At 34.6% G+C, this 27,130-nt stretch overlaps 1 protein-coding gene across 7 annotated transcripts in view; it reads right to left on the bottom strand.

Moving 5' to 3' along the window:
• The window catches only part of MAP2K4 (mitogen-activated protein kinase kinase 4), a 58,313-nt gene that overhangs the window by 19,084 nt on the left and 12,099 nt on the right, over nucleotides 1-27,130 (bottom strand). For 4 of the 7 annotated variants that reach the window (XM_087709830.1, XM_087709831.1, XM_087709825.1 and 1 more), the window contains 3 exons: nucleotides 24,617-24,716; nucleotides 18,939-19,034; nucleotides 6,351-6,525 (listed from right to left, as the gene is read on the bottom strand). In XM_087709830.1, the coding sequence (XP_087565956.1) occupies nucleotides 6,351-6,525; nucleotides 18,939-19,018 (255 nt within the window). In that variant the 5' untranslated portion in view covers nucleotides 19,019-19,034; nucleotides 24,617-24,716. Of the gene's footprint in view, nucleotides 1-6,350; nucleotides 6,526-18,938; nucleotides 19,035-22,613; nucleotides 22,662-24,616; nucleotides 24,717-27,130 lie in introns of those variants that run through there. The other 3 variants (XM_087709827.1, XM_087709828.1, XM_087709829.1) reach the window with 2 other exon arrangements.

Raw genomic sequence — 27,130 nt, forward strand, 5'->3', positions numbered from 1 at the left:
TAGAAAGGGAGAAAGTACTAGTTTGGCAAAGACTTAAATTGAATAGAAAAAAATTAAACCAGTTCTTAAGTTTAATCATACAAAATACATCTGTAATCATACAGAATACGAGAGAAAGAAAAAAAAAACCATCAGAGATAAAAGCTAACACATGTCAGAACTTATGTTGATGCTTAATATGGCTCATTATCTGCAGCAGTGTTTCCCTGCAACACACATTTCTATGTCCAATGCCCATCTTCCAGTGGGTTCCTCCAATATATCCCTTCCCAATAAGCTTTTAGTCATATTTCTTGAAATATGGAAAATGGAAGCTAGGAGGTGCTATTTCTCAGCTGCAGCCTTGTGAAAATCCTTCCCTTACAATTAAAGCATACACTATTTTTCTCAAACTGCAGAAACTACTGAAGCTGGGACTTTTTAGAATAGCATTCAGTTCAATAGTTTGTTGCCATCACCTTTAACTTACTTTGAATGACTTACAAAGATTTAATTGATATATATTTGATTCTGTTATCTGTTTATTTTTCATCATCGCTCTTATTAAAATCTATCTTGACTAGTTGTAGTTCTGAATTCATGATCTTAATTTAATTTAATATTGATCCTTGATTTTTTAATGTATGTTTTTAGTGATCCCCCCCCATATACACTAAGTCAATAGAGATTCAACTGTATATAAATAGAACAAATAAATGAATTTTAAGGTTAAATTTTTGAATTTGAAACAATTTGATTACTAATACTGCAACCTATGCATTTATTCTGAATGTTTTCCCTGGTCATAATGGCTGTGTAGACAATTAATTCCATTCAGGCACAGAAACAAAATTCCAAGGATCAATAAGTGACAGAGAGATCAATGTTGCAAATTTCTGAACATAGAGAAAATATTCATAGGTACGTTGGATAACTTTTGCCTATTAAACACTTACTGATCACTCTATATCATTTAAAAAGAACATTTAAAAGTATTGTGAATAAATATATTATACATAATAATAGTTTTTTAATGCAATTTAAAAGACATGCTGAATTTCTACATTTCCTTTTTAAGAGAAATGTTTGTAGTAAATAAATAAATTTAAATTCACACAAAAAAGGTACAGCTGCTGCAAATAATTCAGAAGTGTATTTTTTTACTAGCTGTATCTTGGAAACTGTTGGACAACCTGTAAGATATGATGAAAGCAAAGGCACCATTAGGGTTCTCAAGGGAGATAATTCTTGACTTGCAATTCCATACTACTAAAAGGGCTTGGGTTATATTTGACCAAAAAAAGAAAAAGCATACTATCAACTATTGGTTAGCAGGATTTCTGAATGTTGCTGAGTATAATATTGTTGTTCTAATCGATCCCAATGTTTTTTCATCTGTTATTTCAAAAAAATTATTGTGCTTTGAAAACCATTATTTACAATATTTACAAGAATGAAGGCACTGACAGTTTTCATCTTGTGAACAGCAGCTTTTACTTTTAATATAGGTTAATGCAATATTACTTTACTACAGTATTAAGTTTATTTGTATACTTTCACTGTTCAGGCAATAACTTAATTTTTCCAATTATTCCAGTTATTACAAAAAAAATTCTGTTGAGATGTAATATTGTTTTAGAAATTCTTCCTGTCATTATAGAAAATCCATGTGATACCTTGCTTAGCTTGTCAAGATCAGTTCATTGCCTCAAAGGATAATTAGTCCTTTTTTCTCCATAAGATCATATTTCTTTGCCTACTTGCATGATTAAAATATTTGCCTTCCACAATTTCTTACAAAATAGTTCTTCACAATTTCTTCCTATGAATGAAAACTTTGTAACGCTAAATATAACTGAATTGCAAGGTATGGGACACCTGATAAATATTACAAAAATATCTAAAGCAAACAATACCAGTGTTTTTTCTGAGGTACACATAGTACAGTAGTCTAACATTGACCATTCATAGTAAGACATGGGATTAATAAGGTAAATGAAGACTGTTCAAGCATTACCGATGACACTATTACTCTACTAATCTCACTTGAATCATGATTTTTAAAAAATATTTAAAAGCAAAACTTTATTCTAAATTAGTAGCAAGGATACCAAACTACACTAGAATCTTCTTACATCTATACTGAAATCTGCAATAAACAAAACAACACCACAACTTTGGTGAAATTAGTAAATACCTTATTTTTTGTTTGTTTTGTTTTGTTTTCTTTGGCTAAAGAATCTTCAAGTTGTTGGATGGAAGCCATCTGATAATCAAATACTAAATTATATCCAATAAAAAAATGCCAAACTATGTCCTGGACTAACATTAGCTAATATGCTTAGAACTGGCTCACTAGACTAAAATCATCTCAGCCTCAAATCATCTCAGGTCTACATAGCTGTCTTTCTTGTAGTCTTCTCACAGAACCTCCTCAACCTTGTTTACTTCAGTGGCTATTTGCAGCAAATGGTACAAAGTGGTTTTTCAGAAGGGGGATTTAATCCCTCTTTCACAAAGGTGTTCCATGGACATCCACAATTCTAATGCGAACCTTTTTTTTTTAGCAATTGTAAACAAAGTAATTTAAAACTATGCATGGCATTGAGTTATAGTCTAAGCAATCAGATCTCACACTAAAAATCCTTATAGCAACAATGGTCTATTCATACTATAGATCTCTAGACTTCACTGAAATATATAGTATCCTATTCCTATCTATTCTCCAAGGAATAGTTTCCAAACTACACAAGCCACAAAATAGCAGACACAAAAAAGTTTTGCTTTATTCCAGAGGTATGCTATATGTTTTCTGGGCAATTCTTCAAGAACTATCTATCATTCTGCATCCCAGAAAATAATAAACAAAAAATTCTATTTAGAAGTTATGGATATTGAAGATATTGCCTACTATCCAAAAATGAAGTCTTGACTATAAAATGCATTGGAAAACAGAGGAATAATAAATAATGTGGATAAAAGTGCCAAATCCAGTCAAAACATCTGGCTGATCAGGTTTTTTTTTATCCTGTTTTTTTTTTTTTTTTTTTTGCAGTCCAGGGTCTGTATTTTCAGATCAATCTAATGTTGATATATTCATTGTGTCCTAAACTGACTGGTTGGCTTGTCTTTCTTGTCAGATTTCACAGGATAAGAGTGAATAACCATCCCAAAGTTATCCAGAAGACTTTCATACCTAAGGGGGGACTAGAACTCACAATCTCCTGGTTTTAGTCTGGTGTCTTAAATTACTAGACCAAACTGGCTCTTTCCTCTAAAATTGATTTAACATATATTTTATTCTAGTAGTCTCTTTAACTCAAGCAATATCCCCATTATTTATGGCACTAAATAAACCAACAGTTCCTCTAACCTTCATTGTTTTCCTTTAGATCTAATCATTCCTAGAATGTTAAGATCTCCTATGACCTAAGTAGAGGCCTGAAACCATCTGTAAAGTAGTTCTTTTGTGTATTTCTTGAATCATTAATGTGCTAAGTGATAACCTACTCATCCCAACTCTTCAGATTGTTCCTGTTTATAAATTTCTCTTGTTTTATGAACAATATTTTCCTTGAACAGCTGAATTCATTTTGGCATTTTATTGCCATTTCTCGTAGAAATTCAGAATCTATGGCAGCTAAAAGTGCCAACTTTTAGCTGCCATTGAACAAATGTGACAGAAAGGCCTGACATAAATATTTCAAGCAAGCAAACCAATATTTAAAAGCATAAAGCATATAGGTATTCTAGATAAGATTAAGATTATACAATATGTAAAAGTAATGCTAAGCGTAGGTATGATATGAATAATGTAGAATGCATAGCTTAAGCTGACAAGTTAAAACCTAAATGTTACATAAGTTTTGCTAATATTCTAAATCCCCACAGGAAGTCTTCTTTGAATGGCTGCCCTTTCATCTCAGAATTAGCTTATGCTTAACCTCTCTGGCAGAGCTCTAAGAACTGCATAAGCTTTTTCTAGAAAACACATCAGATGCTTATTATAAGCAGAACTCATATGCTATTCACTTTCATAATGTCTCCAAGCAGCATAATGGGAGAAATAAAATATACATATAACCATACTAAATATGGATACTTTTAAACAACAAACTTCATTTTATATATATATATATATAAAATGCGACCACAATTGAGCCCAACATTTCTCTTGTTAAGTGAGACATTTGTCAAGTGAGTTTGCCCCATTTTTATGTCCTTTCTTGCTACAATTGTTGAGTGAATCACTGCAGCTGATAAGTTAGCAAACTGGTTGTTAAGTGAATCTGGCTTCCCCAATAACTTTGCTTCTCAGAAGGTTGCAAAGGGTGATAACATGACCTTGGGACACAGCAACCGTCATAAGTATGAACCACTTGCCAAGCATCTGAATTTTGATCACATGACTATAGGAATGTTGCAAGGGTCATAATTGTAAAAATGGCCATAAATTACTTTTTTCAATGCCGTTGTAACTTTGAATGTTCGCTAAATGAACTGTTGTAAGTTGAGGACTACCTGTATTATGTGAGTGGTGGACTATCAAAGTCTTTACACTGAACCAAAGAGTAACAGTAAAAATGGCTGTAACACTTTGAGACTATTCTTCAGCAATTCAAGCTCTTATTTTCAAAAGTGAATAAGCCTCAGCCAAGATTCTTCTAATTTTTTTTCTTGCATAAAACATGATTTTATAAAACTGCATTCCCCTACTAAGAATAAATTACACAAATTTAGGGCAAAAGAGGATAATGTCATTCCATGCTCTTTCAATCTCTTGAAGTCTGATCAATGGGGCATAACAAAATGACTGGCTACTGATTGCCTACTGATCAGTAAAGTATATTGCAGTTTTTACATTCTCTTCTATGGAAAAATCTAAGGGGTTATGACTAATAGAGCTATTGCCTCTGTGTTTATATTGTACTTTCTCAATGTAAAAGTATAGTTAGCACTGTGAAAATGTATAATATACAGATAGTTATATAAATGATGTATCTATGTAATTAAATCTTCAAATGATCAAATGTAAAAACATTACTAGTTTGTTCAGCTTTTCAGCAGATGAAATGTAAAACATGCATTGTGCATGCATTAGGAAGAAGTCTCAAATTAATAATCAAACTAATTTATTTTTGCTGCTATTATATTTGTAGGGACAATATAACAAATATGCTTCTACTAATTTTTGCTAATCTCAGTGCCTTCGTTGTGCAAACAAGCTGCAAAATGCTGTTTAATTGCTGCTTCTACAGTTAGCTATTGGAATTTTAAATCATTTTTTATTAAGTTTCCTGTACATTTTCTAGTTCACACCCAGTCCTTTATTGCCACAGAATGAAAAATTAGGGAGAAAAAAATTCTCAACAATCCCTCAAACCATATGAAGTTCTTTTGGATAATGATCCACTTAAAATGTACTAACCATATTATGTTCAGAGTTCAGATCAAAATATTTTGATTTCATCCAACTCCTGAGAGAGTGGAATAGGAATGAGGAGAGCTGATTATATTTATTGATGTAACTTAAAAGACATCTACAGTGCTGTTGGAGAAAAGTGGAGAACATGTAAAATTCCATAAACTGGTTTTAATCAGTGGTTCCCAACCCGGGGTTCACAGACCCCGGGGTGTGTGCACATGATGTCTTCACAGGGGGTCCATGAAGGCTTGAAAAAATGTTATGATTTAAATCTTGTGTTAAGTCTTGGTGGTCTGTAGCCATGGTCTATGGCCACAAAAGGTATTTAAAGGGGATCTATGGTTAAGAAAAGGTTGAGAACCACTGGTTTAAGCTGTCCATGAAAAAATATTTTTCATCTGTCCATGAAAAAATATTGTACTTGTATCACTACCGTGTTTCCCCGAAAATAAGTCAGGGTCTTATTTTCTTTTGACCCCCAAAATAAGTGCTTGGTCTTATTTTCGGGGAGGTCTTGTTATTTTTGAGGTGCAGGAGGCGGAGAGCATGGTCACCTCATGGCTGCTATTGTGTTGCAATATTTTCTGGGAGGGCTTATTTTTGGGAGAGAGCTTATTTTAGTTCATGCGCTAAAAAGCCCGATTGGGCTTATTATCCAGTGAGGTCTTATTTTAGGTGAAACAGGGTACAACTTTTCAGCATTTTTTAATCCCATGTTATGAATATGCAAACGTATTTTTAAAAGAAATAATGGCCTAATTTTCTTTAAATTTTATAAATCACATCAGATTAAACAGTAAAAATACAGTTCTCTCTGCTAATACAGCACTTATAAAGTGCTATATAAACAACAGACATTTGTAGAGTGCTAGATGGATGAACGTTAAATTCTCCATCATGTTCCATCCTACAGTTGGAAGTACAAATAATTATGGGCATCACCTACTTTAACAGCCATAATTTGCCCACTTGGTTTGTGGACCATTTTGTTGACAGAACCATAAGCGCCTCGTCCAATTTCTCCAAGGTCTTTCAAGTCCTCTGCAGTAAAATCCCAATGCTGTTCAGGGGAAATCTTCAATTTTCCTGATGATTCAATGCTGTGTGTTCTCAGTCTCTCTCTGTTAAAAAATTTGGGAAGGAATTTTTCCACATTTTAAATAGTTTAAAACCTTTTTCACCAGCACCAATCAAAAGCATTTATATAGAGGAATGTACGCATAACTAATGCAAGAGGGTAATCTCCAAGAAGGAGTTAGATGGAGGCAAAGTGCAAGATACTAACTTAATTGTAACTACTACAAAGAAAACAAAAATGTTATTTTCTTATGTTGTGTCAATTTTCTTTGAGGATATTTATAAATTCCTGGCTAAAACATGTTACTAGCTATGCTTGGAAATGTTTTATAATTTGTCCATTTAGAATAATTATATGGCAATAATGATATTTTTATTATCTCTATTAATAATATCATTAAAAATTTACATCTGTAGTCATTGCATTTTATTAGAATTGGTTGATCTTAACACAAAACCCCAAATTAGAAGGGCTTTATCTGTTCATTAAACTTCCAAAATTCATTATAAAGCAGCTATTTTAATTATATTTGTGAAGTCAATTAAAAGCCACAAAATTATTGCTGCTCATTTTTATCCCTAAAGGAAGGAAGTGTATAAAATATTTTTGTGGCAAAGTGCCAAGTAAAAAAAATTTTTTTTTATATCTGATCAATATAAAAGAGAACTGCTAACACTAACCTCTTTAGCTCCCACTGTGGAAATATTTCAGAGTTACATTTCAAAGCTCTCCCAACACAGTTAAATATGATTGTCTTGGCAAAGAAACTTTACTTTTTAGTTCTTAGATATGTCCCTGTTCGGGTCTTTTCCCATGTAAGATTGAGATTGTCTTGGCAATGTTTTGGCGAGGTCTCATTCACCATCTTCAGGCTGCGTTTTGGGCTTAAAGTGTGGTCGGAGCTGCCGTCTTTCTATAAATCTTGGTGGGTGGGTGTGGAATGCTGGCTTTGTTTCAGTAAGTGAAATGATTGGTCATGTGGTTGTATCATGAAATAGAGAAACACCCCCACAACATGAATAACCTTGATGATACCTCCCACCTACCAGACATCTGGAAACCAGCCCTAGTCAATAAACGAGCCCCACCCACCACCCAGATGGAACACAACACAAAACAACGGACACACAGCCAGCACCAATCAGCACCAATCTACCAATCATGATACAACCACACAAACAATCATTCCACTTACTGAAACAAAGCCAGCACTCTACACACACACACCAAGATTTATAGAAAGACAGCAGCTCCGACCACGCTTTAAGCCCAAAATGCAGCCTGAAGATGGCGAGTGAGACCTCGCCAAAACGTTGCCAAGACAATCTCAATCTTACATGGGAAAAGATATATATCTTGATGTATATATCCATCCATGATGGCACGCAGAGCCCTCTCTGTGGGCACATGCACCATCGCCAGCTGCTCTTCTGGTTTCTGGAATGCACATATGTGCCAACCAGCTGGTCTTTGTGGGCGAAAATGGCCTGAAAACAGCCCCCCAAATGGCCATAAAACAGGCCATTTTCTGGCCATTTTCTGGGCCTAAATGGCCTAAAAACGCCCCCAAAACAGCCATGCGCATGCTGAAAATCTGAAGATCAGCTGGCTGGCCAGATGGTCCTTGGATTTCTGGCATTCCGGCGCATGCATGCACGTTCTGGTTTGGGCACTTGGTGCCGAAAAGGTTTGCCATCACTGATATATAATTTTATTGAGGTTTCCAACTATAAATTGACTGAGAGATGTCCAGTGAGATAGAAGGGAAAAACAAACATTATATAATAACATCATATGAATAACAATTTCCTGAGGCTTCTGATCCTTCCCACACATTTTAATATTTTAGGGGACACAAACTACACAGAATGTAGGACTAATGGAGGACTGAGAGGCACAGAATGAGGAAGGCCATATGTGGTTGGAATTTTTTTTAGAAAGTTGTTTTTGGTTTGTTTGTTTTTTGCTGTAATTGCAATACAATATTTTAGGGTTAATTATATTTTTCATGTTTCCAACACAAAATGACAGGAAACTGTATGGCTCGTCTTCAAAAATCATCCCAAAAAGTTTAAAATGGTACAGAAAAAAAAAAACAAGGAGTAAAAGAGATTACTGACCTGTGGATCACAGAAAACATACAATTCTCTATCATTAATATGTACCTAGTTGTTCAAAACTGCTAGGCTTTCTAACATAACCAAATAAATAAATTAAAAAAAACTGAAATAAAAAGTTGAGTGGAATTGAAGTATAAGGAACACAAATTTCAAGCTTTGCCATGACACTCCTAAAAATAATCAGCCCAATTAAAAGACCATCATACTGATGCTGGCATACTGCAGATTATCAGTAAAATGAAAGTGCTTGCCTTTCAGGAGAAACTTGAGATGGGGGAAAGAGTCAAGACACTACTGAAGAAAACAGAACTAGATATCTCAACTCCTAGAGGAAAACACCTGGATTCCATAGTAATTGCCCTCTGCAGCCCATATTGCTGAACTTGTAGAACAAGGAAGGTGAACTATAGCTCTTTTACAATCTGTGAACTGGCTGGCTCAGGAATTCTGGGAGTTGAAGTTCACAGATCATAAAAGGGCCTTAGTTCCCTATCCCTGGTTTAGAACATACAGCTGTCTGTTCCAGGGCACTGATAATTCAGATAAAGAATTTAATTAACAAGATAGATAGATAGATAGATAGATAGATAGATAGATAGATAGATAGATAGATAGATAGATAGATAGATAGATAGATAGATAGACAGACAGACAGACAGACAGACAGACAGACAGACAGACAGACAGACAGACATAGAATCACACCCATACTTCCCTCCCCCCATAGTCTATTGGTCCTTTATATAATGTTTTGTACATCTTAGGCAGATAATAAGAATATAGCTCATAATATAGCACCTGAGGTGTCACAATTTTTCTAGGCTCAAAGTTATAGTTTTCCTACCTTCACCTTGCAAATACTCACTGCTCTAGCTACTTAACTAGTTCCTTCTTAGTTTAATACATACTTGCAATGAATAAACAGGATAAAAAATGTTAGTGGAACTTAAATTTTTAACTTAAAATCAAATACTCATTATCTTTGTTGTTCAAATAAATAATTTGGCTCTGTTCAACATAACAAATTTACTTCCTTTCTATCCAACCTAACATTAACATCATCATAATCTATTCAGATTGTAGTTCATAACAATTTCTTATTAAAAATAAAAAATCCATATTACAAGCTCAAAGGCATGATCATTAAGAACAAATGAAAGATTTAGGTTAAAGCAGAATTCAAAGTATATAATCCAGTATATTTTAAATTTTCAATATAGATTTTTGAAACTGTATTAAACTGTTAATACCAATATATGTTAATTTTTTGATAAGCACTTAGAAAAAAATTATTATTTACAAAACTACATTTTATCAGTCCAAGAGAACAAAAGACAAACATAAGGGGCAATTCTAATCCTCATCTTCACCAATGTATCCAAAACTAAGGACACTTGAGAATAAATCTCAGGAGTTGGACCATGTGAAATTAAACACCGTGGCACGACATAACCGCGAATGTCAAAAGCGCGCCGACAACACCGCGGCGCTAAAACCGCGATGTCAAAAGCGCGCCGACAACAGCGCGCCGACAACAGCGCGCCGACAGAAGTGCGATTTAACTTAAGGTAAGGTTTAGGGTTAGGTTTAGGGTTAGGTTTAGGGTTAGGTTTAGGGTAGGTTTAGGGTAGATTTAGCGTTAGGTTTAGCGTTAGGTTTAGGGTTATTTTTAGGGTTATGTTACAGCGCGCTTCTGTCGGCGCGCTGTTGTCGCGCGGTTTTGACGGTGCGGTTTTGTCACCGCGCTTTAGTCACACGGGCTTTAGTCTATCGCGGTTTTGTGGTGGAACCATTAAACACATTTTGTCTTTATCTACTTATGATTGAGGATAAACTAACACCTATGTAAAAAACTATTTTGCAGCAATGGAAATAAATGTTCTTCCTGTATAACTGACATATTTTCAGTTATTTCATGACTGTTAGTTATTGTTCCAGTCTTTTTTCCATTTGATGGATAAACAGTTTTGTGTATCTAAGTAGAAATGTTTAACTATGGAAAATGCGTTTTCACCAAAACTGTTTTATATCCATAGTAACTCTTGTTAGTATTTCCCTGCAACCTCACTGTCTACAAGACAACATCCACAATTGGATGAGTAACTGGAATTCTGCATTAATATTTCATGTATTGCATCATTTAGCATGTATATGTTTGGTAACACTCGGAGTTTGGTTGGGTTTTTTTTGCACTTTTCATTACCCAAACTAAGTGAAATCATCAGTGCTAGTAAGGAATGGGGTTTGTTCTGTTTATATTCTAGTGTTGATAGGGATGGTCTTAGAGGTTTCTTTGGCTGGGCTGTTTACTGTTGGCTCGTTTGACAGTTTCTTGATTGGATATTGCTTACTTCTTGCTTGTTAGTGTGATGTTAATCTTGGAGTAAATCTATGCTAATCTGGCTGATGATTACTGATGGAGATGTGCTGAGGTCAAAAAGACCTAAGCATTTCTCCACCAGAAATGAGCACCCAGATGAGCATAGATTAAAAATTTATGTTTTTGTGAGGCCACATTTATAACTGTCCAGGGCTGAATGCAGCCTTATAATATCAGACATGTGTTTTAGAGCAATAGTTTGTTTTAATCAGAATTGGTGAACAAGTTGGGGTAGAGATTATATACATTTCTTCTACAAGATAGAAGTTTTACTAATGATTAGGGATTCAGTTTACCTTGCAGATGCTGCATGTGAGAATTCATGGACTTGGCAAGCAACCTTGAATATCCAAAGGAAGTTTGTACTTTCAGACTGGCAAGATTGATTTCGGCCCTCCTGGATAACCAGACAAGAAACACTACTAGATAAGCTAAAACTATTTTACTGTACGGCTACTTTAACAGAATCTTACAAGTCTTACAATTCCTGCCCGTCCCTTTTAACTTCTAGACATTTAGGATAGGTCCTTCCTATGTTTCTTTGACTGCAGGTTTGAATTGCAGGTTCTTGCTTTTCTTGTCTGATGGTTTTCTAGGCAGCATCTGCTCTTCCCTTTGCTCAAAGTTATCTATGAATTTCATTATACAGAGAAATAGCTTGTTTAGTTAATCTCTCTGAAGTGTTGTTGGGGGGGGAGTGGGGGGAGAGAGCTCAGTGACAGCACAACATATAACTGATTGTAATGGCAAACATGACTGACAGAAATGCTGCAAAGGTCATAAATGTAGACATTAGTGGCAAAATTTCCTTTTCATCACCAATGTAATTTCAAATGATCACTTTCCAAGGCAGTCACTAATCAAGGTCTACCCTTATATTTCTTGGTTGCCTTTAAAGACAAAACCCATTGAAAGCAATTGATAAACAGGAAATCATACTGTTACTCTTACCACTATTACTACTCCTGTTTGCAAAATACTGCCAAGTGCTCTAGTGTGAAATAAGGTTCTCCCACCGCTCTGTGATCCAGATATTTCTTATCCTGGTCTTTCAGAAGGCCTTAAAGATCTAGCAAGAGTAGTAGATCTACTTCTGGTGCTGCCTGGTTTTTGTCATCTTTTGTCCCATTTTTTTTACTTATATTGTTTTATTGTGGATTTTTGTTTTTGTTTTAACCTGTAAACCTTCAACAGTTACAGGGAATCAGGCAGTGTACAAGTTTAATCAATCAATAAATACTATTAATAATAACAGCAGCAGCAATTAGTTACTAGTATCTGCTAATGCAAGCTCTGGCACTAGAATAGAGGGGAAAACCTATTCATGGAAAGTAAATAAATGAATCTTTAGGGCTTTCTTTAAAAATGGCAGTGATGAGACTTCAATAAATCCTAGGTAGATGATGATTGACCAAAATAATCACTTTCAAAGATTTTAATTTGGTTAAATACAGACAGAATTCTTAAATCACAAACAGGTTGACATGGGTTAAAGAGATTCCCAAATTGCTTCTGTGCTTTAAATATTGGAACCAATATAGTTGAAATAGTTTACAAATACCCACCAATAATAATGAAGTTGATGCCATATAGTTATCACATTTTCTCTGTCTCATTCTTACCAATTTACATATACAGACAATTTTCAAAGGCTACTCACCACATAGAATTATTGCCTGCAGGTGTTATTGCTTTAAATTAAAAGTTTTCAAGAAATAAGCTTTTGGAATGGAAATCTTTAATCATACCATACGCTAGAGCAAACACTATGCCCAATTAAGCTTTGCCTCTTCAACCAAATCATTACTGGGTCTGAAGATTTTTCACTTCACCATCTTCTCTCACCAATTTATAAACAGGATCAATCTTACTACATTCACAACTTCTCTTCCTGCAGTATTTCTACTTTTACTCAATCAAATAAATTCAGCTTATAGATTCATAATGATTCCTTTCCCAAAGGTATGCTGGAATACACTAATGCTTAAACTATGCATTTGAAGCAAAACTTTTTAAAAAGCAGATATTCGTCAATCATTTATTTTTGGATAACCAAGTAGCCCAATCACTTTTTCTGTACTCTCTCATTTCAATCCATCCACTCATGTTACTTAAGAGAATAGTCTTTTTCCATATCACATTCATTTGAATCACTGTAAGCGGCTATATAAATTTTATAAATAAATAAATGTGGATTCTTGTACAATTTCTCAGTACTCATCCTTGATTCTTACATTACTGACGTATAACATGGGACATCTCTAATTGATGTAGTCTTACTTTCATTTAAAAGTACAACAAATATGATCCTAACCCATACTTTCCAACATACTAAATGTACTCATCATTTCACTTCGGGATCAAATTACCTTTATTTAAGTCTATTACATCTCTTTCATTTCTTTCTCTTAATTTCCGAAACAAACTGCATATCTATTTTTCTCATTAATTCATTTCCTTAACATTAACTCTTCTTCTATTATATGTGTCGAAGTGGTCACCCATTGAGCCCAGAGATATTTATCTCTGATCAGGGCTTTGGCTAATCAAGGATTTTGTACAGTTTTTTAATAAACGAACACTAGTAGGTAATCAGCTTTAGTCATACCTGTACTACAAGTAGCATTTTCTCCTAAAAACAATGGTACTGGCCAGTTTTATCCCAATTGAATGCCAGAAATGCAACTGAAGTTTACTTTTATCTCAGGTATGCTAGTGCTATTTTAGTCAAGTCAAGGTTCTGCTGCCTATGCCTGCAGCTATAGGCTATGTCAGCGATGGCAAACCTTTTTGGCTTGCGTGCCATAAGTGGGGGGAGCTCAGGGGGGGTCATGTGCAGGCGTGCTGCACCCATAATGCAATGTGCGACACCCCCCCAGTGGCATGCGCACACTATAGGTGTTCCCCTCATTTTTTGCATGCTTTTTTCACCCTCCCCAGGCTCCAGAGGCTTTATAGGAGCCTGGGGAGGGCAAAAACAGCCTCCCCCACCCCCCCAGACGCCCTCCGGGACCTTCAGGAGGCTTCCCTAAAGCCTTTGGAGCGCTCAAAACAACCCTCCGAGCAAACCGCAAGTCACTTCCGGTTTGCTCGGAGGGTCGTTTTGAGTGCTCCGAAGGCTTCAGGGACTTTCAGGAAGCTTCCCTAAAGCCTCCGGAGCAGTCAAAATGACCCTCCGAGCAAACCAGAAGTCAGTTTCCGAACTTCCAGTTTGCCCATAGGGCCATTTTTTTTTTTGCGCTCCGGAGGCTTCTCGGAAGCGCATGAAGCCTCCGGAGGGCCTCCAGGGGGGGCTCTTTTCGCCCCCCCCCCGGCTCCTATTAAGCCTCTGGAGCCTGGGGAGGGCAAAAAATGGCTTTAAAAAAGGGTGAACTCAGCTGGCTAGCGTGCGCATGCGCGCTGGCCAGCTGACGGGGCAGCGCCTTGCGTGTCCTGACAAATGGCTCCATGTGCCACCTGTGGTACATGTGCCATAGGTTCACCATCACTGGGCTATGCAATGACACATTCAGGACATAGGTTATTACTTAAGTATATACCTTAACCTTTTACATGGAAAAATAAAAATATTCAAATATTTCCCCAATTGCTAGAAAAGCTACACACACACACACACACACACACACACACACAATCTAGAATAGACAATACAGGTAGTCTCTGGTTTGCAACAGCAGTTTGAACCACAATTGCTACTCCTAAACACCGCAGTCATAAAACACATATGACATCACTTACTAACAACAATTCTGGAAGTCCTGCTTCCTATCGTTAAACAAGGATAGTGTGGGTTATTACACATGTGATCACACTTCGACTTTGTTTTGGGGAAATCAGCAGGAAACATTGGCAATTGTGATCACATAAATGCAGGAACACAACAGCTGGAACTCTAAGGATCCTTCATAAGTCTCCCTTGTTCATTGCCATCACAAGTTTGAATGGCTGCTGAATGACTGATTATAACCTGAGGACCATATGCATCATTAAATCCATAAGAATAACAGCAACAACTCATTAACGATCTTCATATCTAAGAATCCAATTTCGATCAAAAGACAGACTGTTGTAGACTTCAAAACTTATTCTTAAAATGTAATATTTAGTAATGCACTTACTAAAACATTAGTCATAATTTAGATTTTACAGGAAATGTCAGAGTTCCAGTAAAAGTAACAGAAATCACATCATAGTAAACATTTAATAGTCAAAGACAATCTTTCTCAGAGACAAAATAAGGGTGTTTTTTTTTGCTTAAACAGGAGAGGCTCCTGCACTCTTGAATTCTGCTTCTTCTTTTTTCTAGGCCTACCTATTTTAAATTCCTCCTTTCTATAATGTCAAAAAGATATAAAAGACTGGCAAAAGATAGCTATAGGCTTGTAGAAATTGAGGAAAGAGGAAAACAGAGAATTGCCTCCCATTCTTTCTCATTCTAGTATAACAATAGATCATATGATATACTGAATATATGAATACACATAGCATATTAATATTAATTTGAAAAAGCCAAAAAAATCCCTAAGCAATAATAAGGCCATTTCACTATCTTGGCATATGATTTAGACACCTCTACCACTTCTCGGTTCCTAGGCATGAATATCTGCAAAGGTTTACACATGAGCAGTTTATCTTCTGTAGAATCCACCAAAGCATGGTAGGCCAGAGATGATTATGGATTCAGGTCTATGAAACTGCTGCCTGTTTATTGTATGGAGTTCCATTACATCTGATTTATGCATAAAGTAAATACAATAGCAGAGTTGGAAGGGACCTTGAAGATCTTCTAGTCCAACCCCCTGCCTAGGCAGGAAACCCTATACTGTTCCAGACAAATGGAAGGTCTTAAAGACTTCCAGTATTGGGGCATTCACAACTTCTGGAGGCAAGCTGTTCCACTGATTAATTGTTCTGTCAGGAAATTTCTCCTCAGTTCTAAGTTGCTTTTCTCCTTGATTGGTTTCCACCCATTACTTCTTGTTCTACCCTCAGGTGCCTTGGAGAATAGTTTGACTCCCTCTTCTTTGTGGCAACCCCTGAGATATTGGAATACTGCTATCATGTCTCCCGCTAGTCCTTCTTTCTATTATATTAGACATACCCAGTTCCTGCAACCGTTCTTCATGTTTGAATCTCCAGTACCCTAATCATCTTTGTTGCTCTTCTCTGCATTCTTTCTATAATATCAACATCTTTTCTATATTGTGGCGATCAAAACTGAATGCAGTATTCCAAGTGTGGCCTTACCAAGGCATTATAAAGTGGTATTAACACTTCATGTGATCTTGATTCTATCCCTCTATTTATGTAGCCTAGAACTGTGTTGGCTTTTTTGGCAGCTGGTCACTGCTGGCTCATATTTCAATGGTTGTCCACTAGGACTCCAAGATCCCTCTCTCAGTTACTACTATTGAGCAAGGTACCACCTATACTGTACCTGTGCATTTCATTTTTCTTGCCTAAATGTAGAACCTTACTCTTTTCACCACTGAATTTCATTTTATTAGAAAGTGCCCAATGTTCAAGTTTGTTAAATGTATACCAAAACTATAACACATCGTCATAATAATAATGAACTGATCTAGGCACAAAGAGAGAGCTTCATCTATCTTCTGGATTTTGGGAAATGATTCATAAATTGAAATATTAGGCTTATTTATGTACTAAGATTAATTATCCTTTGACAACTACTATAAGAGTAGAGTGTTTATAATTGGAATATTTTATGGAACTTCAAGTCAACTCTGAAATAGGAAATGATTTTATTTATTTAATGCATAGAATCAACTGCTTTGTTGCTAGAATGGGGCACTAGACATTTTTATTTTTCTTCCTGTATAAAGAACTAACACAATTATATCCATTCTTTAGTTCCATATTATCCAAGATATGTAGAATTAGGAAACTGTAGTTTTTCCTGGTAATGCTCAAGTCTTAGCAGCCTCAATGAGTGTTGTAATTGTGAAGTACATTGGAAGATAGATTAGCAATATCTGTAGGGCCACAGGTACTTCACCTCAGTTGTATAATATAACTGACTCAGAAACATGGTTTCCTAAGGACACTTCTGAATATGTCTGAAAAACTTCTCAAAATGTTATTACTGTTGGTCTTAGGAAATATATTTTGAGAGGTTTTCCAGGTGTGTGTGTGTGTGTGTGTGTGTGTGTCTGTGTCTGTGTCTGTGTCTGTGTGTCTGTGTGTGTATCTGTGTGTGTGTGTAGAAGGCTCACATACTTACTTATTGTATTGCTTGAGAATCATATGTATTATTGGAAAACAGATTCAGGGGAAATTTCATACAATGCAGTCCTTTTTTTCATAATCTATAAATGTATCTAGCAGATACATTGCTGTACATTTTGCATGTTCACTTATCCATCATTTTCTAAACTTGATAATTTGGGGTAATTATCTGTAGCTCCTATTGTAAGACAGATATTTGTATAAGTTTTAGAAGAAACTTTTTGAATGCATAGTATTATTTATAGATTTGATTTGGTATTATGATTAACATTAGTGTTAATATTTAAACACTTTATTTTGGTTTCCTCTGATAATCTGAATCTTAGAAATTTAAATAAAGTTAAAATATCTATTTTAGAGATTTTGAGCCATGGTGGCACAGTAGTTAGGGTGCAATACTGCAGGCTACTTCTAATGACTGCCAGCTGCCTGCAATTTGGCAGTTCAAATCTCACCAGGCTCAAGGTTGCCTCACCCTTCCATCTTTCTGAGTTGGTAAAATGAGGACCCAAATTGTTGGGGGCAATATGCTGATTCTGTAAAACTGCTTAGAGAGTGCTGTAAAGCACTGTTAAAGCAGTATATATGTCTAAGTGCTATTGCTAAGTGCTATTGCTATTTGAAAAACATTTTAAATAGTTAGTGTATTCCAGGAGAATGAAATATGTTTGTTTGAAGTACATTGAACTCACTCATTACCATTTATAGAATGCAAAATTTTATCTGATAAATACAAAATTTATTCAATATTTCTGTATATTTATTTATGAAATTACATGCACATCCAGACCTCTGTATGTATCCTTTTAAATGAACTAAGCATGAATTGAAAACTCCAAAACTCCTTTTATTCTCTTGTCATATTTGGTAATTTTAAAACAATCACATATTTTTCTCCTTTGCAACAATCCACTTTTAATAATGAGCATGATCTCTTAAGGATGCATTATTATGAAATATACGATTTTGAAAAAGGCAGGCAAGATCTGAAGATCTGAAGTTTAGATTTACAATCTGCAACGTGTTTACATTCATGTTAGGCTCTGCCGTCAAAGAAAACGTTTTTTTAGCACCACCTGTTGGCATTAAAGAAAAAATGAACTGAATTCCATCAAAATTTAATCTTATAAATAAAATGAATTACCGAGTTATATATCTAACTCTCACACAACTGATTTTAAGTAACCAATATTATGTAGAGTACAGAAGAGGAATACTATGGCAAATAAATTAAAGGAATGTGATGAAAAGAAAATGTAATTAAGTCTAGTTTACCAACATCATTCACTGTACCTCTCAATCTTTTTATTTTTGCAAATCATCCTTCCTTTTATCACATCTCTGCACTGCTTCATATACTGTTTTTTGTTCTTTAAATACCGTGCCTTTAATTATGTTTAATTTTAAAAGAAGGCTGTTGTAATTCAATACAAAGTAATTTTGAAAAATACTATTATTTTTACAATAATAATCATTTTAATGCCAGTGAGAGTTAAAAGGGACAGAGACAGTACTATAGATATGAACATAACAATAAGTTCATTCATATGCAGATAAAAATGAGTATATAAATTGAGCTATTTGCATAATTTTACAGCTGTATTAATTCATTCATGATATGAAAAATTCCTGCAAGGTACTATAATCTTGCTGATGATCTCTTTTTGGCTATTATTAACATATTATGGGCTAACACACAGTTATGCTTACTGTAGCCTGCTGGAAAGTTTCACGATCATCTCCGCCTCTCTCCTTTTGAAGGTGAAGGGGGCAATGTGATTACTACCCATTGTTGCTTGAGTATCACTTCAGCCAGGAAAAGGATTATAAAAATGACAGGAAAACACAGTGCTGTTACCATATAATGCAAGAACATGCATAGATAGTCACTGAGAAGAAAGCCTGCTTCAGACAAAATATACACATTATCTCCTTTATCCTTCCACTTGAAAAATAAAAAAGACACTATAGTATATAAATTAATTTGAAAGCCTTGTTAAAATCAATGTACATTAAACTGCAGTGCGTTAAATAAAAGCAAAATGTGAGGCTTACTCGAAAGTAAGTCATATGGAAATCTACTGAACTAAGCAAATTCATTACATTTTAATTTCCAGTGAAGTATCTTTAGTTATCATATGAATGAACTACAATTGAATTGTTTGTGAACTGATAAACTATCTCAATGACGTATTGTATTTTTTCACATTGTTTCATCATATTTTGATCTCACTGCTTATGTCTTGGATCAACTAATGAATAGTAACTATAATTTGATTTTTAGGGTGGAATGGATTTAATTCAGTTTGAAACACTGAAGAAGCTGGAGATATCTTCATTTGTCTGCTTATTCAATGGTTTCTTGAGGAACAAATAAGTATTTCCAGATTCTATTCTTTCATTGACATTTCCAGATAAGAAATATACTATAACTCTAATATTCTCTAATGAAGGGGCTGGAATAAACTTTTGGAGGGGGGGGGGATATTAAGAATCCTTCCATAAAAATAGAGAGGAGGTAATGCACATAGAAATGACTATATAAAAATCTCCTGAACCTTCTGCTTAGTAAGTATAAAAAAATAGTTAATGCTTCTTTTTATGTTTCTTGAGAATTGTTTTTAAATAAAATCCAACTAGAGGCTTAAAAAGAGAGAGAATAAGCACTTATGTTATATTAATCATATTGGGAATTTTAACAGGAGGAGAGTGTGTGGGAGAATCCAATGATCCTTTCTGGAAAATGTTTAATATGTATATGAAAAACTCAATTTTGAAGCAACTTGTCCAAAGATAAGCTAAAGATTACTACAGCAATTGTTGTGAGCCGCCCAGAGTCCCTAGGAAGTGGGCGGCATACAAGTCTTATTAAAGTTGCAAAGTTGCAACGCAAGATTGATATATCATTTAGAGAGAGTCATCACAATTCCTAAAATGATACATTTGAATCTGTCCTTTCAAATACTGAAATTCATGAAATATAGTAATTAAGCTATCTAACCCTGCATTCTCAACTGTTTAAGACAAAGTAATCAACTTTAATTGTTTCAGCAGTAATCATTGTTAATTTGATAATTGCATATAATTCTTAAAAGGAATTTACTGCAAATATATTTTTCAGACACAATAGAAGATTTCACTTTATTCCTTATTATCATCACTTTTAAAAAGTGGGAATACAATTGCTTTAATCCTTGAAATGTGCATAAGTTGTTAAATTAATTTTTTCTCCTTTCATGAGAAAAATAATGCCAGTTATCTAGTTAGAGTTCCAGAATATTTTGTCATAATTCTACAGCACAGCTCAACAGATTCTGAGCCAACATGTGGCATTCAAAAGGAATACTGAAAAATTACAAGGTTAAAATATATCAGTAACCTATTTTTATTTTATATATAAAAATATTAGATATGGCCCAGATTAATGCCACATCTCACCTGTTATAGCTTAATGAAAGCAGAGTCACTTTTAATTTGAACTGCAACAAGAGGATCTAAAGGGATTATTAACATCTGAGAATTCCTATACCATCTTGCTGCCAATAATCAAAACCTTTATACTTTTTCATTATAATTATTTATTGTTTTGATATATTAGCCTGACCAAATTAATTTTATTTTAGCAAGCCAACATTAATTAGGGGTAACATTTCTTTGTACAAAATTATTGCCCTTGGGTAATCTGACCAACTCTGTATCTGAAGAGAAACTAACAGCTTTTAGAAAAAAGCTCAAAAGTTGGCACTTACAAACCAAAGTTTAAATTACTACATTATCTCTTGCCCTTTTATTATGATTAGTTCAATAGTGTTAAGCAAAAATAGAAAACATAAATGACTTAATAGCAATTATGAAATGATGATTGAAAATAAATTTTGAAGTAATGCAGCCAAACCAAAAATCTAATGAATTCTAAAGACCAGAGATTCAATTTAGATACTGCAGCTAGACCACAATACATAAGATGAAGCCACCTTGGAAGAAAGGTGCATAAGTATTTCCATGGATTTCCAGCATGATTCTGCAAATAGCTACATAGTATGTTTCTAGATCCCACCTCTGAATTTATGCTGAAATTAAGGGCTTTATGCCCTATGCTTTAAAATTTGATAGCAATGAAATAGAAAGCAAGAAGCATTATTAGTATTTCCATATTCTGTTTTCAATCTAATTCATCGTAGCTTCTTAAATTACCAATAGTAAAGATATAAATGCATTTTCTGTCACAAACTCATATCACTATTACAGCAGTATGTGTTAGTGTAGTTTCCTTTTTTCTGTATATATATTCTAAACATTATGTTTTCTATATATAATATTCTATATTGATCTACTATCTGTCCAGCCATCAAAATAATTTATTAGTATATTTTATTAAAGAGTGATTACAAATCTATCTGTATCTAAAGTATTGCAGTCAAGCAACAGATGCAAAATATATATAAATATGAGAAATGATACTAAAGTAATACAGACCTTATATGAATCCTCACATAGTGGAGGATTGCCTATATTAAGAGTGGATAGTGAAACTAGCAATGGAAAAGTAAATTATGTTTAAAGAACATGAACTGTCAAACCATAAAGCCCAGAAATGAGGGGGGGGGAGAGAGAAATCTACTCTAGATACTATGTAAAGTAATTCAGAAAATCTAACTCAGAACGATTCTGAGCACATGCTAATAATCACATCTAAAAATATTAAAATATAATAAACAATAATAATAAAATACCTTTCTGTCAAATTCAGATTCTGAATCAATACAGATATATATATAGCATTATAATTACCAAGACAACAAATAAAGTAATATTTGCAATGCAAAACAAAATATAACTTCTCAAGATGAAACAAAAAATAACATACTAACCATATTTACTGACACAGCCAAATTTAATAAGTGTATTTTTAAATAATGACTTTTAAAGTAGATATATTTCTATATATAAAAAGAAATGAATTTTTAATAGAAAGTATCCATGCCTCCTAAGCAGATCTAAATTTTGCAGCTAAGAAAATATATCTATAATATTTTTAAAGAATATACACATCACTTAATACTTCTCCATTATCCTGAAAGAAACAAAGATTAACAATTCAAACCTCCAGTATGGTGCAGCTAGAAACAAATCCCTACCTCATAGAAGGAACCATTCTATCTGAGCTTTCCTATAAATGGAGTGACACATTATTTCACAAGAGTTATCAATATAGTTGTGTGGAACTGAAGTTCAATTTAGAATAAATAGAAGCAATTAACTGTTTAAAGAAAAGCTAGAAGACCGGAAAGTAAATTTAAACTAGTTACAGTCTTGGTCTCTCTGTCCATAGTCTTTTATATACTAATCTGAATAATCAACTTAAAACAGTTCAAAAATACTAACCATAAAAGTTTTCAAAAGGTATGTGAAAATTGTCTAGATGAAAAGGCCTTATTTGTTAACTTTATTCCTAAAAATAAAGGTAAATTATGGACATATGACAAAAGTATTTAACATTGAAGACTTCAGTGCAATTATACAAATATATACACAGAAGCAGGCCCACTGAATTCAGTGGAACTTGTACTCAGATAATTGTAATTTGTAACCTAAATTTCTCAAAGTAGGAGAAATCTATAAGGCAAGAAAAATGATACAATGGGTCTGATTATTACCCAGCACAATTTATATCATACAAACTGTCACAGATTATGGAATAGATTTGTTCACTGAAAAGGAATAACAATACTGTATTTATGTCAAGCACCAGTTATACAGGAATTAGATTGGAACCATCTGAAATTCACTATAGTCTTCGAATGTTAAATACTACAGAAAAAGCTTTTTTCTATTTTCTATTTTGATAATGCCATTTAGCATTAAGAACATAGCAGTTATCTCCAGCAGCATAAGTGAAATTGAGGATGCCGGGATTTGAACCTAGAAGCTGTTATGACAAAAAGCCACTATCACAAAGAGAAATTCAATTTGGAAGTCACTGGATGAAAACATCATTGGTAAAGAAAATCTCTAGAACTGACGAATAAATAAATAAATAAATTCTTGTAAAGAAAAAAGAAGCACACTGCGAAAAAGGCACAGAAAATTGGAAAATATGAGGCCAGTGTCAAAAGACTGAAGCCTGGAGATTTCATATATCTTATTATAGGAAGTAAATCCTAAAAAAAATTGACAGACAAATCTAAAAGAGAAATTTGAAATTCTTTTAAATATTTTTTTTAGAATAATGTTTTCTAACTTTTGGATCTCATCATTTAAATATATTCTTATGTTGACTTCATTATGAGGAATACATCTTTTCCTCACCTCTTGTTATTTTAGCAGTAATAGTAATGTTACTATGTGACTAGATATAGATCTATAGATATCTATTCAGTTCTAGATATGGAACTGAAACAAGGTAGAACAATAAAATTGCGGTTTGTGGAAAATGAAAAACTCTGAACTATAAGCACCAATCCATTCAGTAAAACAGAAGCATTTCATATTGCACAGTAAAAACACTTGAGGAATTTAAATATATAAAGACTCATACACACTTCCTCAATAAACTTCTGAATTCTTAAAATAAAATGTAAAGAATTCCAGATTTTACTACACCTGCAGCCTGAGGAAACAGATCAGATTTAAATATATGTCCTACTATATTAAATGTCCAACTGTTTTATACATGTGTCAATTTTACTTATGAACATAAGGCTATTTTGGTACCTCTTTCTTAAAAACTTAATAAATCTAGTAATTCCTGGAAATTTGTATTTTATCAAGGTTTATTTTTTAAAGAATTTTTTGGGGGGAAATGAAATGCCTCAGTTGTATCTTTCATAAATATATGTAGAAAGTAAGGATATAATGAACTTGAAAAATAGAAGCATGAATCAATTTACTCAGTTAATGAAATTAATCATAAGAGAATATTTCAATGAAATATGGGTTTTTAAGTACATTCCTAGTTTCAATAGTTTGAATCTTAAAAAGCAGTACCGTATTTTCACCCATATAACCCGCGGGTTATATGCGTTTTTCACATACACAAAACACCCCCGCGGGGTATAAAAGTGGGCGGGGTATACGGAAAATATTTTACACAGATTAGCTAAAGGGAGAGCTCGCCTCCTGCTTCTTCCTGGTCGCAGGTTATATAAGAGGGCGGGGTATACGGAAAATATTTTACACGGTCTTGGAAACCTGCGGGTTATTCGCGTGGGCGGGTTATTTGCGTGGGCGGGTTATATGGGTGAAAATACGGTATATTCTTAATTTCTTAAAATACATGGTAGGTAGACAGAAGATTTAAAATCTCAATCCAAATAAATGTTTTTGTGATTTGAATTAAATATATGTGAGACAATAGTTCTAGACAATACTTCTGGCTTTATACTCACATGTGTGGATTCTGAAAAGGAACTCCAGGGTTCAAAGTAAATCGTGCAGTGGATTTGAAAGGTGGGTTTGCAAAATTCAGCTTCAGTGCTCTGCGCTTACCTGAGGAAAAAACACAAACTCTGGTCGGGAAGAGAACATAGATTACTATATTAAAAACATAAAACAGGAAGCATAATAATCTCTTCCTTGCTACATTTCGGATTAGCACAAAACAATTTTGATGACATCTCACAAAAACAGTTGGGTTCTCATATTTAGCATCAAGTTATGTTGCTCAAAACAAATCTGCACCTGATAAGTAACTTGATTGCTCCAGATTATCTTTCATTGGCATATTAAATAAATTTCATTACATTCAGAAGTAAATAGTAAAGGTATTCAATTTGGATTTTCAATAATATGATTATAATGTATCAACTATATATAAAAACCAAACACCAACTGATTGAAATTATGAGATGTAGAGTGTAGAACATATGAGAGCAAATTAAAAAAAATAGATCACAAGTGAATTACAAATATTTTGAGCAATCAATCACAAAATCTGACTGAGATTTCTGGCAAAGGAGAACAACATTCTGTTGCCATTTCCTGATGGGTAGCATGGGATTCAAAAAACAAGAAAAAGTGTGTATTTCACTATAGTTATAGAGTGTGTGTTACAGGTTAAAATATACACATTGAATAAAGCAATTTGTAGCTTTTACCTAAAATGTCTAGGCCATAAATTATAGTTCATAAACCATAAAATTCCAAACCCAAACCAAATAAATTTAGTGTTTTGTGGGAATTATTAATACCTATAATTGCTGAGAAAAAACATGTGAATGTGGCAGGTTGTTGTTCTCGTGGCCAATTAATATAGGAAATGTGAAATTCCAGAGTAAAAAAAAATACTGCATTTCTGACTTAGAAGCTAGGTCTTGTGTGAAGAACTTCCTAAACGTGGCAGTGCATTCATGTGGATATGCAAAAGGCCTTTCCACTGGGATTGCTGCAAAAATGGAATTTTTACCACAGCTGCAAAGAATTTCGTGCCATAGCATTTTAATCAGTGGCCTTGAAAATGAACAAAATGTTCATATGAAACATGGCATAGTACAATATAATATATGACATGTAATTCCTGGCATAGTAATATATATTGTGAACATAGTCAAGTGCCTGGTGCATTTGCTAAAATTGAATGAATTCCTTGAATTCCTTGAGAGAGATTTAAATCCACAGTAACATTAAACATGCCCATAAAACACTTCACTGCCATATACCTTTTAATGAAATATAGGTACCGTATTTTTCAGAGTATAAGACGCACCCAGATTTTGAAGAGGCAAATTATTAAAAAAGATTTTGCACTCTGCAGACACCCCAAAAACGGCCCATTTTTGTCAAAAAAAAAGGGCATGCATAGCCTTTAGGAGGCTTATAGTGTGCTACTGGGGGCTGGGGGGCAAAAACGAAAAACAGCCTGTTTTTCACTTATTTCTGCCCTCCCCCGCCCCCAGGAGCATTCTGGAAGCCTTCTAAAGGCTATGCATGGCCATTTTGGTGAAAGGGGCAGGGTTTTGGGAGACAAAAAATGCTGTATTCAATATATAAGATGCATCCAGATTTTCACCCTCTTTTTTGAGGGAAAAAGGTGTGTCTTATACTCTGAAAAGTACGGTAATCGTTGACTTATGACAATTGAGCCCCAAATTTCCATTACTAGGCAAGACAAGTAAGTTGTGAATTTTGCCCCATTTTGCCACTGCAACTGTTAAGTTACTAACATGGTTTTAAAGTGAATCTTGTTTCCCCATTGACTTTTCATAATTGATGAAACTCTATCAACAAAGCATAAATGTGGACAAAAGTAGGTTTAGATTTAATAGAGACAGATTTGGTGACAGCAAGAGCTGTGGAGCCTCTCTTTCACTGGAGATCATTAGTTTGAGAGGCTAAATGGGCAAAATGCTTTAGCACTGTGATGGCGAAGCTATGGCATGCAGGTGGCATGCGGAGCCATATCTGAGGGCATGTCAGGCATTGCCCTATGGTAGTGGCCAGCTGATTTTCGACCTTCCGGAGCGAGGGGGAGGCCATCTTGACCCTCCCCAGGCTTCAGGAAAGCCTCCTGAGCCTATGGATGGTGAAAAATGGGCCAGAAACGAACTTCCAATCGGCCTGTTGGGCTGTTTTTCGCCATCCACAGGCTCTGGAGGCTTTCTTGAAGTCTAGGGAGGGTGAAAAATGCCCCAACAAGCCTACTGGAAGTCTGGAGGCTTCAGTGAGGCCTGCACACATGTGCAGGAGGACACGGGGGGTTGTGCACCTATGCGCCGGATGGGAGGGCATTGCATTATGGGTGTGGGCACGCATGCACATGCTATGCTCTTTTGGCACCTGAGCAGAAAAACGTTTTTTATCACTGCTTTAGTAGATCCCGCACTGTAGAGAAGGGATCCCTCACTATAGAGGATCAGAAATATTGAAATATGAGGAATATATAAAAATGCAAAAGGATTCAACAC

The sequence above is a fragment of the Thamnophis sirtalis genome, unplaced genomic scaffold (genome assembly GCF_051295495.1).
Source record: "Thamnophis sirtalis isolate CommonGarterSnake01/CBP01778 unplaced genomic scaffold, rThaSir2_p1.2 scaffold_3, whole genome shotgun sequence".
In the NCBI taxonomy this organism is placed as follows: Eukaryota; Metazoa; Chordata; class Lepidosauria; order Squamata; family Natricidae; genus Thamnophis; species Thamnophis sirtalis.